Source organism: Oculina patagonica, chromosome 13, assembly GCF_052425735.1.
Source record: "Oculina patagonica isolate OP01 chromosome 13, crgOcupat, whole genome shotgun sequence".
In the NCBI taxonomy this organism is placed as follows: Eukaryota; Metazoa; Cnidaria; class Anthozoa; order Scleractinia; family Oculinidae; genus Oculina; species Oculina patagonica.
In genome coordinates, this window is record NC_135770.1 from 12,530,106 (window position 1) to 12,543,234 (window position 13,129).

Sequence of the window (13,129 nt, forward strand, 5' to 3'; positions counted from 1 at the left end):
ACGGCTCGCCAAACATGCTGTACAACAACGGCATCGAAGGAATGGACATTTGGGGAGAAGTTAAAAGATTCTACATGAAAGAAAAAAATAGAACGCAGCACATGACTCTGCAAAAGTTTTACACAGAAGACAAGTTTGGCCTTCTTATTGATCTGCGTTCCATGGCTGACCACTCGATGCACGGAAGCGGCACGCGCCTTGTGAACACAAAGGACGGTGTCCAACTTGAGCTAGAGAGGAAAGCAAGCGGCTCAGGTAATTTGAACTGCCACATTTACGTAATCAGCGACGCCCAAATGAATATAATTGGCAGGCAGTTAGAATCTGTGCTTTTATAATATAAACGAACGAAGATGGATCCTGCCAATATACCATTTAACGCTCTCATTGTTGGACCAACGAACTCAGGAAAAACAAGGTACGTGGTCAATCAGCTTTGTGGCCCTTTCCGAGGCAAGTTTGACTACATCGTGCTAATCTGCCCGACGTTCGCGCACAACAAGACTTATTATCGCTTTGCTGAGGAAGATATTCGATTTTTTGTTTTCATTTGCGAGCAGCACGAGGTGGAATCTTGGTTAAGGCTTTCAAGATTTCTTTTTGAGGGTACGAACACGCTTATCATCCTCGACGACTGTGCTGCATCGAAAGATGTAAAGGGAAGAACGGGTGAATTGGTGAATGTTGCTTTCTCTGCTCGCCACGCAGGCTTGAGCATATGGGTGTTAACTCAAAAAATGACAAGCATAACAGCCTCATTCCGCGAAAATGTGGCGGCAATCGTTTTCTTTTACACCCCCTCTGCCAAGACCACGAAGGCAATCTTTGAGGATTACGCTGGCGAACTTGCCAATGAAGATTACAAAGAAATCATTTTAAAGCTAAAAAAAAATAAGTTTTCGCATCTTGTCATTTCTCATCGCCACCCTTACGGAACAATTTTTTTTTATTGAACATATTTTTTATAGTAATAAATGGCTGACCCTTTCGCAACTTCTCCTCCCGAGAGCGTCAAGGGCGCTGCAAGTGAACAAGAATTAGCTTCCGTAATGGAACTGCTAGGAGCTGAACCAGAAAGTACAGAAAGCGCTATGGCACTCATTCAAGGCCCTGACATTCCTGCTTTGCGTGAACAGCTTGCAATCCTTGTTTCAACAGGCAAGTCCAAAGAAGCAATCGGTGTGCAGCTGACACACGAGCAGGTGAAGCGCTTGACAGATAAAGAAGTTGAAAAGTACTTCAAGAGATATGAGGCATACGTTGGCACCAAGACAACGGAAAATCTTATTGACAGCGCGCTAACTCTTTTAACAAAATTAGCAAGTCTGTTTGTGCCCATGAACAATATTGAAGCTTTACAAAAAGAGCTTAAAAATGACTACATTATAAACAGCGAGCTTTCCAATCTTGTCGGCAGTTTGTCTTTCAATTACGGCAAGCTTCTTGCTCCTGCTTCTGCCGCTTTGATAACAGCAAAATATATTGATTACGACTCAGCAAGTTCATCAAAAAAAGAAACACCTACTACTGAGGATTTTTCTGAGCAATGCAAAGAAAATGCTAAGTAATTACTGAACAATGGTCATTAAATGCTGACCAAAAACGTTTGCTAAGCATTTTTCATTTAAATATTAATTTTTTTCTCATTATATAATGGCCGAGCTCGAACAACAAAGTCAATCACAAACTCCGATTGCCCAAGAAGTACAGAACAGCCAAAATGGCTTGAGGGCTTCGCCCTCACAAGTTACTTCAACAACTCCAGCAACAAAGCCTGCCAAAAATCCAAAGCGAGTTGCTGCTGGCAAGCTTGCAGCTGAAAAAACAAAACAGGCTCGTGAAGCACAGAAAAAAGCTGCTGTTGAGGCTGCTGCAATAATTGCAAAAGAAAAGGAAAAGAAATCTGCGGCTGCAAAGGGAGCTTCGCTCCGGGGCTCAAAGAGCTCCCAAAATGTAACTCCGCCAGTGGCAGAGGATCCGCCTGAATCAAGATTTCTTACCACAAATCAATGGATATCTTTGCTTGGTATCGGCGTTGCAATCGTTACAACTTATGTGAAACGCGAAGACATAAAAGCCTTTATAAACGAAAAAAGAAGTCCAACATTTAAAGCTCCGCCAACTCTTATAACTGATGACACACCAGGTACAGCAGAAAGTATTGGAAGTGTTGCAACGCGTTCTTCAGACACGCGCCAAACGGGCTCAAAAAGAGGAATCCGTAGTATGGATTAAAAAAATTATTAAATAAATTCCATTTAAACATTTTCTATTTTTAAGTAAACGAAATACTATGACCACAACAAGTTCATACACTTTGTCTGACCGATTGGATTTTGGAAACTTTTTTGTGCTTTATAAGCTAAAATGCTTTGAAAAAGGGTGCCCTGGGGGCACCGGAGCTTCGCTCCATAAGGCACAAGCAACAGCTGCTTTGAAAGAGGGAAAAGCCTTTTTAAACCGGTTAGAACCAGAAAAATTAAAAATTTGTTATGCAATTTCTGAAAAATCTGTAGAAAGTTTAAACTTTTGGTATGAGGCTTTAAAAGATCTTAAAAAAAAGTATGAAAAAAGAAAAGATATAATTGAAGAAGCAAACAGTTTGGTGCTTGATGAAATGGAAAAAACCTTTTATTCTGCGGTTGATGATGTTGGTTTAACCAACGAAAGTTTTTAAGCAAGTGATTTCTGTGTTACTTTCTGACTTTAGCAATTAACTTTTTTTTTCTTTATTAGAGCTCTTTGATGAGATTAAAAGAATGCATAAAATTTTTTTTTTAATTTAAATATTTATTTTTATTTTATAACAAAACGCCATGTCCGACAACAAGCTCGTGAAAACGCTCATGGATGCCGCCACTCTTACTGGCCTAGCCGCCGGAATTGGCTGTGCTGCCAAAAAAGTCGTAAAAGAAAACTTTACATCCGACCCCAACAGCAGTTTTATGAACTATGCAAAGTTCACGGCTGTTATGGCAGGCAGCATTGCGCTCAAACAGTACCTCGAAGACCAGAAAATTCTTCCAGACAATTAAAAAATTGTACATAATATAAGAACAAAGAACACAATGGCAAGCATCGCGATTATGGTTGGCGGAGCTATCTTGAACGCTGCTGCTTTCATTGGCGGCAATTACCTTGCTCAAGCTTTGGGTGGTGGAGATGACGCCGCTTTGAAAGAAAAAGAAAGGCACAACAAAGCTCTCGAGGCTTACGATACAGCTTACGCAAAATACACTCGCGACCGCACCAAGCTCCTCGACTGGATACAAACCAACTCGGAAATAAAAGAGCAGGCCAAACAGAACTTCACAAACACTGACTACGCTTTCAAACTCTACAACCAGGCACATCCTGACAAACAAATGATTCCTCCGAAAGAGCCCAAGTTCTCTGATTTTTATCAGCCAAGCGAGCAGCAGAAACAAGGTGAACTGATGTTCGTTGGCGCTGGCGCGCTTGCACTTGGGTACGCTGCCTTTCGGTTTCTTTAAACTTTTCTTTTTTTCTTGTATACACATGGATGCAAAGATCTCGAAAGTCTACTATAGCCCCCAGGGCTACTGGAAGGGAATTGCAGCGATAAAAAAATTAGCCGAGGCGGCCAAGGTTTCCGAAGATGCTGCTAAAAAGTGGCTCGTTAAGCAGGCCCTTTGGCAGATCTACCTTCCGGCACCACGATACGTTCCTCGCCCAAAATTCGATGTTTCTTCTCCTAACGCGGTCCACCAGGCGGACCTTCTTTTTCTGCCACACGACAAACTGCCGCGAGGGCGAAAAGTTTACAAATACGCGCTGACTGTTGTTGACGTTGCCAGCCGTTTCAAAGAGGCCGAGCCTTTGACCTCCAAAGATTCAACTGAGGTTGCAAAAGGTTTTCAGACAATTTACAGGCGAAGTGCACTAAAATGGCCACAGATGCTGCAAGTTGACCCTGGTCGCGAATTCATGGGAGCTGTTACTAAAGAAATGGAAAATCACAAAACCTATATTAGACGCGGACGTGTTAATATCCACAGAGATCAAGCTATTGTTGAACGTTTTAATCAAACACTGGCAGGGCGCCTGTTTGGTTATCAGTACGGTGTCGAGATGAACCTGCCATCTGGCCAGCGGTCGACAGCGTGGGTAAAAAGGCTTCCCGAAGTTGTTACCGCTCTGAACAACGAAGTTACCAGTCTTACTGGAAAAAAACCTGCTGCTGCAATCAAAGAAAAGGCTGTTTCGTCCAAACCGTCCTCAAAATATACAAGGCCTGTTGGCAAGAAAGAAAAAAAAATACCCTCTCTCGTTAATGTGCGCTATCTCTACCAACCTGGCGAGCTAGAAGGCGGCGTAAAAAGGGCAACAGATCCGATTTGGTCATTAAAAGTCTACAGCATCGAAAGGTCTGTTACTAAACCTGATCAGCCAGTGCTTTATTACTTGCACGATGGTCCAAAGCGCGGCTTCGTGCGTGAAGAATTGCTTGTTATTCCTCCAAATACACAGTTACCACCAGAAAAGCTATAAAAGTTCTGTTTATGTCGGCTTATATCCGTAAGCATTTGTATGTATCCCATCATCCGCTATCCATCGCTTTGAGTCAAAAGGCGACAGCGAGACCTTGTTGAGATGCATTCCGTAAATCTCATGACCCTCGCTTCTAAGTATGTTCATTCCATGCCATAATTGCTTTGTTCCAAAAAGCGTTTCTAAATAATTTTCGTGCACAATTTCATTTTTTACTACGCACTTTTTTACCCCCTTTGCTTTTTTTATATTCATTTTTGCGCACGCGATAGAATACATTTTTGATCTAAGGCAAACACTTTCAGAAATAATGTGAAGCACAGGAATTTTTTTCCCTGTAATCTTGCACTTTTCTTCACCCGCGCACTCATCCTTCATTTTGCCCAACACCTTCTTGTTTTTGACAGAAAAAAGTGGATGTTCGGGGGGATATTCGCTTGTGTCGTACTTGTCAATGTTTTCTGCCATGTCCGCGTAAACGTCTTCTGTTTCTATTTCGATCAACAAGCTGTCTGTGTCCGTGTACAGTAGCTCGCACTTTGAATCGTATACCTTTTTCAGGTGGTTGTAATAAAAATCGTACATACATATCTTGCTGTTGTCAAGAATTGTCATTCCCGTGTAGACTGGCTTGTTGAGAATAAGCTTGCTTTTGCGCATGTCTATTCCAACTAGATCGTTAGAAAACATTACATGCCTTGAGTACAGTGGGCTTGCAATCAATTTTCTTATTTTGTTTGTTTCATTGCTTCGCACTATTTTTATGTCAACACGATTACGCAGGTTTTCCATTGTTTTACCGAAAACTGAGTTGTTCATCAACTTGTAAAAACTCTTTTCAAAGTCGCTTTCGGCTTCTTTACGAAAGTCTGTGTTCATCCGAATGTAGGGTTCCATCCACTTCTCTTGTTCAAACTCTAATACTCTGTGAACTTTTTTCAGTTTCATTCCTTGTTTCAGATAAAACTGCAAGTTTTGATAATGTACAACATAATTAGTTTTGTCTTCAAGTGTCAACACAAGCTTCTCACAGTCAGGCTGATTAAATTTAAGCTCTTCTATTAATTTCTTTTGGTAAGGCGAAAATAAGTCTTTATTTATTTTCTTTTTTTCTGGTGCCAACGGGTAGCTGTTGTGGGCATCGTGCAGTTCAGAGGGATATTCAAGATCAACCTCCAATATCCACCCAGCTTTTGCAGACTCCTTTTTCATCATAATTTCTTTTTCTGTCGGCATAACTCTTTTCCATCTAAAACCACTTTTTGGCAGCGGCTTGCTCATTGCCCACCCGTAAAGGTTGTTAGCGTCAAGGTACATTAAGTATTTTTTTTGGGTTTTTTTCGTCATACCCCTCAACATAAGGATTGTTAGCTTTTGCGTATCTCTTGCTTACCATTGAAATTCCTCCTCTTATTCCTCTTTCCACAAAAAGATGCATGTCGTAGTCTGTCAGTAGCTCAAGCTGTACTCCTGTCTTTTTCAATAGTGCGTCCCAAGAAAGGCCTGGAGATGTGTAATAATTTGCAGGATCCAACCCGTACTTCTCAAGACATATTTTTCGGAAGTTTTCAAAAACATCTGCCAAAAGAGTAACGTCAGTTTGTACGTACAAATCGTGGTAGTCACCCAACGTCTGGCAGCCAAAGGTTTTCCACACGTTTTGTGCATGCTTATACTCTTTATCTGTTATGTGCTCATCATTAAGCTTGCTGTAAAAATTTTCTTTTTTTGGTAAAATTGTTTCTATAAATCTATCCCATGAGTCTATGTATTCGTATGGATAAATTCCTTTTTTTGTTCACAGTTCAAAGTTTTCAAGAAAAATGGTTTTTGCTTTTTCGTATTGTTCAAGAAAAATGGTTTTTAATTTTTCGGATTGAGTAATTATCCAAAGTCGGCTTATAATATTTTCTTTTTCTTCTGGTTGTAACAGTTTTTCAAAAAAACTTTGGCACAAATCATTTTCCTTAAACATTTCCCACACTTCAATGTATTTGCATGGATATGTTCCATCGTCCAACAACAGTTCGCTTTTTTCAAAGAAAAGTTTTTTTGTTATTTTTAAAGCTTGTTTGGGGGTTGCACTTACGAGTGAATCAAGGCTTCCTTGAAGAAAGTTTAAGCTGTCAATAAAGCGCAAACCGCCAAATGAAAATGTAATGTATTTCTCCATGTTGTTGGCAACGCATTTTACATCCATGTTGTTCGCACCGCATTTTTTCTCTTCCTTTGTTGGAAGCTTTAGCTTAGTCATAGCCTGCATTAAATGGTGTGCATCGTAGCCTTTTAAGTTGTGAAAAACAACTGGTATTTGGTCTGTTTTTGGTTTTATTCTTAATTTCAAGTTACATGCGTTGTGCGCAGCTCCTCGAAACTTGCCTGTTATGTGGCAATGATCTTTTACAGAGTCCTTATAATCTTTCTTCATAAAAGGTTCCGAGCAAAACAAACATTCTTCCTGGGTTTTTGCAATCCATTGATCTGTTTTGTTTTTTGCTTTTCTTTCTCTTTTTGGGCCTACAAATTCTATTTCTTTAAGTGCCGCGTAATAACAACATTTGTGGCTTTGGCCGCAATAACGGCCTGAGTCGTGGCACCAAACAGGCATTTAGTCAAAAAATGGATCACTTATCAAACTTTCGTTGCAAATGTGGCAACTTGTTGCGTTTCTGTATTCTTCCCAATCCTTTGCCGTCATCACAAGTGGCTTTGGTGTTGCCAAAGCAAATCTTATTTTTTTCTCTTCACTTAAAAGGCATTTCAAAAACACTTCAACTGCGTTTTTACCTCTGTAGGTCACTGGAGGTTTGTTTATGCCATCGCTCCTTACTACAGTGTAAGAAAAACCACATGCCTCGTGCTGTTCTGTCTTTTCAGTGTAGCTTTTTTGCTCCAAGTCTTCCTGTTCTTCACCAAGATCTTTTCTCTTCTGGCGGTCCTTGAGCGTTTCGCGTTCACATCGTTGCATCTTTCTTACCAATGCCTCAAAGTCAGCATATATCACATATGGCACTTTCATTTGTTTCTGATAATTTTGAAAAGAAAGGGTGTTTTCTCCATTCTTTGGCATTTCGATCCTTGTTGGCCTGCCGTTCACACCATTGCAATGTTTTTCGTGGTTCTCAAGCAAGTCAGGTCTTGTGAAACCGGTCAAGCACATCATGCAAAAGTGTTTTGAGTTGTGTGATTTGCTCTGATCGTAAAGCAGAGCGCTTACTCTTTTTACAAAACAATAATGCTGAATTAATCCTGACTCAATTAACATAAGGTTTATACGAGGAATGTTTTTTTCTTTTTTGCTTATTCTGTGCACAATCACAAGATTGTTTTCCCATCCAAACACATTTATTGCAAGTTTGCTGTTTTGCGCCTCAAGCTTGTCAATCTGTTTTACAGGTGTTGGGAAAACAATTCCTTCATAGTTAATTTCGTCGTTAACTGGATATTTACTTGTTCTTTGGGGGTCTTTGCCGTTTGCAGGTGGATATAAAGCAGCTCTCAGAGCCCACTTTAAACATTCGTTATCCCTGTTTCTTACGTTAACAATCGCTTTCTTTTTTGCCAAATTAGCTGGAAGAGGTAAATATGTTCCTCCCCGCAATGGCTGATAGCGTGCAACATTAACGTACGCTTCTGTTATTCTTTCAATAACCCAGCCTGAGCCTCTCTCTGACCAAGACTCGATTTCTCCCTTTGCTCTTTCAATAAATTTATCGAACTCTTGTTTTATCTGTTTTTTATTATGTTCGTTAAAAACGTGCGGTTGTTTTTCTTTAAAATAATGCCACATATATTCTGTTATACCGTTTTTTTGTTTATAAAATTTAACTTCCAACCCAAAGCTCGATTTTAAGCTTTGTAATTCATTAATTTCACTTAATAAAAGATCATAAAAGTTTTTTTTGTTTTTTCTTGCAAAAGTGTAAAGATCTTTGTTATTTCTGTCAGATTCAGGCATGTTCATTTTCCATACACGGAGCCAATTATCAAAATTGGTTCTTGCAACAATAAACATATTGTTCTTTTGTGGGTTTCTTTGAAATTCACGGAGGTTTTCCTCCATCATAGCTTGCAAAACTTCTGACAAATATCTTTCGGCAGCCATCTGTTGTATATACCAAAGAAAAATATTTGTTCAATTGAAAAATAATTCTGGCGCACCAATGCAGCTCGCGATTTTTTGCGTGCCGCTCGCGCTTATACACACTTGTATAATAGGAGTTTTGGCCGCAAATGATAAAAATAGCGAGGCGAGCCGGCGAGCCGAGCTTTTTTTATCATTTGCGCCAAAACTCCTATTATACAAGTGTGTCGAGTAAACCGTAATTTTTCCAGAAACACTCGTACTCATAGCGCGTTCGCTTCCCCACTGTTTCCCAGTTTTGCCACACGGGAAGCATTGTTTCCAGCGCAGCGTCAATTCATGTCTGCAAGAAGCAAAATATGCTTCTGCTAAATTCAAAACGATTAAATAACTATGGAAACATGTTTCTGAAAACATGTTTCCTTGTTTTGCCGGGCCTTAACATACACGATAGCACACATTAAAAAATTTCTCATTCCTCCTTCTCACCTCTTCGAAGTCTCTGATGACTGTTTACTTTTCAGAGCAAGACGTGTAAATTCAGTTCTTCCAAGTTCCTACATGCCTGTACAGCCCACAAGTTTGAATGCGCCATCTTTTAAGGCTTTTCTTAGACTCAATTATGCAAAATTGCAAAAAAAAAATAGGAATGCTAAAATTGACTCGAACCCTTTCAGCAAAACAGTCAAATCAAATTGGGCTGCGTCTGTAAGTGTGAGGGTCGTGTTTCATAATCCTCTAGTAGCGTTAATTTTCAACCGCCATAAGCGCTTGCAGCTGGTGTAATGGAGAAGAAAGCACGTGGTCGAAAAGTTGAAACAGTATTAAATTTAGTTGGCTGTTCTCCGCTCGAGATCTCGTTTTATAGCTTTATCTATAAGCGAGTAACGACAAAAACAGAAGTGTTCTCTTTTTAGAACTTAAGCTAGTGCCATGCATTTGTGTTTGCAAAAGTGACAACTCAAAATTTTCCAGAATGACTTTACTCACGTAGGTAAGTTAGGATCTTCTTTATCAGGATTCTTGTTCTTCCAGTCCTCATAAAGCGTGTCGTCAGGGTTATCCGAGCCCGGTGGTTGAATCTGTGGACAAAGAAAAAAGTTTTTATCTATATTTTTTCTGCTGAAGACATTTCCATCAGGCAGGTCACAGCTGTCTACTGGAACTGCTATTCAGATCATCGAGATAAAACGATGTTTTTAGGTCAGTCAATGTGTATCCCGCAGTAGCAATGGAATATATATGATAAATGCGAGTGCAGCTACTACTGAAAAACCCTGAAAACAATTTTCAGGCCGCTCCGAGCGGGATTCGAACCCACGAACTTTGCGTTACTGGTGCAATGCTCTGCCACTGAGCTATCAAAGCCAGTTAAAATGTTATGAACGTTGTAAATCTAACCAAGGAGGCTGTGTTAACCTTTCTTGTAAGCTTCTCAGTTCCTAGAAATAATAGGAACTTCGGGTGTTAAGAGGTAATGGCCTCAGAGAACGTGGCGGCTGCCAACTTACCTTTTTAGTTGCCTCCATGAAAGCGAATTCCAAGAGAGGACTTGACTGAACCCTCAAAGTGAAATTTCCTGAGAGATCAGATTAGAATAAGAAGCGACACAAATAAAGTATCCTTGCAATTTTTATCCACTGCCAATACGAGAGGTAAAGCGAATAAAAACTTACCAGCGAGGGGATGTGGACCCCAAATTCTTAAAATGCAGAGCTGTAATAAAGGATCTATAATATCATTTCGTATTTTATCATTTTTTATCCTTGAATATAGTTAGGTTTCAAATTTTATTGTAATTTTAGCTCATATTTTATTGAATGCAGGTCTACATCAGCTTTTTTAGTTGCCTTTTATAACCTGCTTTACCAAATAACATATATATGTATAAATGCGTGTAGAAATATCATAGAACATAAAAGAGCAATTGGCTGGATGAATGTTTTTCAAGTGTCTTCAGTTGTTCATTTTTGTGGAAGAATTAAGTAGTCAGAAGGGAATTTTATCAATGAAGACTAGCATGTACTGATATTGGACTGTAAAAGCTCAGCTGCTATCCTTATATTCATTAAATCTTCTTTATTAGCTCTAATTGGCGTTTCCTGGATTTTTGTAACCAGTATTTATGGGCGTAAGTCCCAAAATATTTAAAATCCCGCTGAAAGGAACACGGTGAAACGAACGAGGGAATTAATGGAATGGAAGAGTGGACGAATTTATAAAGGACTAAAACGGACTAAATTCTCAATTATACCCCCATGCGTATAACAGAAGATAGTGTTTAGAAGTTAAAGATACCTTTTACAGCAACGTCCACATTAAGATATACAACAGCTCGATTAGAAAGAAGATTGGCAAAGTCCTGAAGCAAAAAAAGTGTAAAGAGATCAAATCATTAGCTCGCGTTCTTCTACTTGGAAGTTTTTATTCAATTCATTAAACAGCCATATTTTCGTAACCCTTGAACTACCCAAGCTTTTTGATAGTCTATACTGACAGTTAATTCTATTACCACGCTTTCTTCATCATATATAGTGTTAATTGAGACGCAGTATTCTTGCTATGTTTGGTAATTAAGCCAGAAATTTTGGGCAGTCCTTTGGGTGAAAATGGCCGCAGAGGTTTACCCTCCCAATATCGTCGTTTGAAATTGAATGCTTAAGCTATAATCATGCTAAACCTTAAGCCTTAAGGTGCTGAAACACAAAGGGACATGTCTAAGCGACATATAACATGTCCTGAGTGTAGTATCATATGTACATGTTGTAGCGACATGCACGACCTGTGGAAAGTGTCTGCTACAGTACGCCACAGCTACATTTTCTTTGTGTATACATATTGCAATTTTGTCCTTCTTGCATGTCGCTGCGACATGCTTCTGCAAACGTTCTTTCTTTTATCAGGACCTTTATAGTTCCTCGCAAGCATTCGGGGATTTTAAGAAGGTGGACATAATGTGACGTGTTACAGTTACCTCAGCCCATTCAGTAGAGCCAAGCATGCCATGCTCCTCTGCTCCCCAACTGCAAAGCACCATGGTCCTGCGAGGTTTCCATCCTAAAAGGATAAGACAAGGTTTTATTGACAAGTCTGGAATACGATATCAGAAAATAAAATTCAAACTGCAAGCCAATGTTCATTTTTGTTGAAACGTTATTAAAAAGGCGTGTTACAATTAAGCCTAGCCCTGATCCTAATTCTACTATTATTGTGTGCAAGCTTTTTTGTGATAAGAAAATTCTGTGGAGTAAAAAAAAACTGTGAACTTGAAATGCAGGAAAAGTTGCAACCCAACGCAAAAATGAAATTGCTGAATTATGGTAAAGTTGCAGTTATCTTAGGGCGCTTTCCATTAGTTAGAACTGGCCGGCCAGACCGGTATATCGGGAAAAAATTTCGTTCCCTTTTAGTCCGATTTTCGCTGCCAAATCAGTCAATGCATGAATATCAAACTCTGTTGTGATGAATTTGTGGGTAAATCTCGTGGAAAGGCGTTTTTCACATTCAAAACCACCGGACCAGCCGGCCAGCTTTAACTAATGGAAAGTGCGCTTGGTCTGGTTTGCTTCTACTCGTCCAACACGATCAAGAAGATCCAGCACTTCTCAGAGGTTTTTCTTCTTATCAAAGAAGTTACGCCGATGCGAAAATCAAACAGTAGTGTGAGAAACAAACAAGCCATCCTTACTTTATCGTTCTATTCCAAACTTCTGGGATTAACGTTACCTTTTGCTTTCATTTCTCCCAATTTCTTGGAAATTTCCAACATGGCAGCAGTACCGCTGGATGCATCAGCGGCACCAAAAGTCCACGCGTCTCTGTGGTTGCCAAGCAACACCAGACGATCTGTTGACGAAAGGAACCATGGAAAATAAGTTCATTTCATATCCAGCATCTGTCATGTAACTGGCATGAAAAGTCATCATACTCGATCGTCTTACCAGGTTCCTCTCGGCCAGTAATTGTCCCGATAACATTATATATAGGTGTTTTCTCCAACTTCATTTTAATGTCGAGGCTGACATTTCTGTAAAAGAGAAAGCATGAGTCGAACGTCAGAACAAACTTCACTCTTAGTGTTTAAATCTGTTGACTGGAGTAACGTCATATTGGTTATTTTGATAAATTAAGTTGAATAAAATAATTAGTTGAATAATTTAGAACGATTTAAAACTCGGCGTCGAAGTACATTAATTATTGTAAGAAAGTACCTCTTATCTCCGGCTGCCATGGTGATATTATACTTCATTTTCAGTCCTCCTTGCCAGTCCTTTGGAGCTTCATTAACGGTCAGTAGTCTGTGAATTTGAATTGAAAGTCACTCATAACCTTGACGGAATTTCAGCTACAAGAATAGAGTCAACTCTCTCTGAAACGGACACCATTGGGACCGGCTTCAAATGTCCTTCCCATAGAGGTGTCTTTCTTATAGGGAGTTTAGTTACAGTAAAATGGCTGAAAAACGGCAGGGACGGGAACAACACCAGGTGTCCGTCTGTTAAGAGAGAGTTGACTATAGGAACACAATTTTAA

General features: G+C 39.6%; 1 protein-coding gene across 2 annotated transcripts in view; it reads right to left on the minus strand.

The window, feature by feature from the left end:
• Positions 1 to 13,129, minus strand: part of LOC144634168 (putative N-acetylated-alpha-linked acidic dipeptidase) — a 35,907-nt gene that overhangs the window by 10,776 nt on the left and 12,002 nt on the right. For both annotated transcript variants that reach the window (XM_078493058.1, XM_078493057.1), the window contains exons 6-12: positions 12,808 to 12,894; positions 12,538 to 12,623; positions 12,323 to 12,442; positions 11,571 to 11,653; positions 10,895 to 10,958; positions 10,108 to 10,175; positions 9,587 to 9,678 (exon numbers count right to left, since the gene is read on the minus strand). In XM_078493058.1, the coding sequence (XP_078349184.1) occupies positions 9,587 to 9,678; positions 10,108 to 10,175; positions 10,895 to 10,958; positions 11,571 to 11,653; positions 12,323 to 12,442; positions 12,538 to 12,623; positions 12,808 to 12,894 (600 nt within the window). The remainder of the gene's footprint in view (positions 1 to 9,586; positions 9,679 to 10,107; positions 10,176 to 10,894; positions 10,959 to 11,570; positions 11,654 to 12,322; positions 12,443 to 12,537; positions 12,624 to 12,807; positions 12,895 to 13,129) is intronic.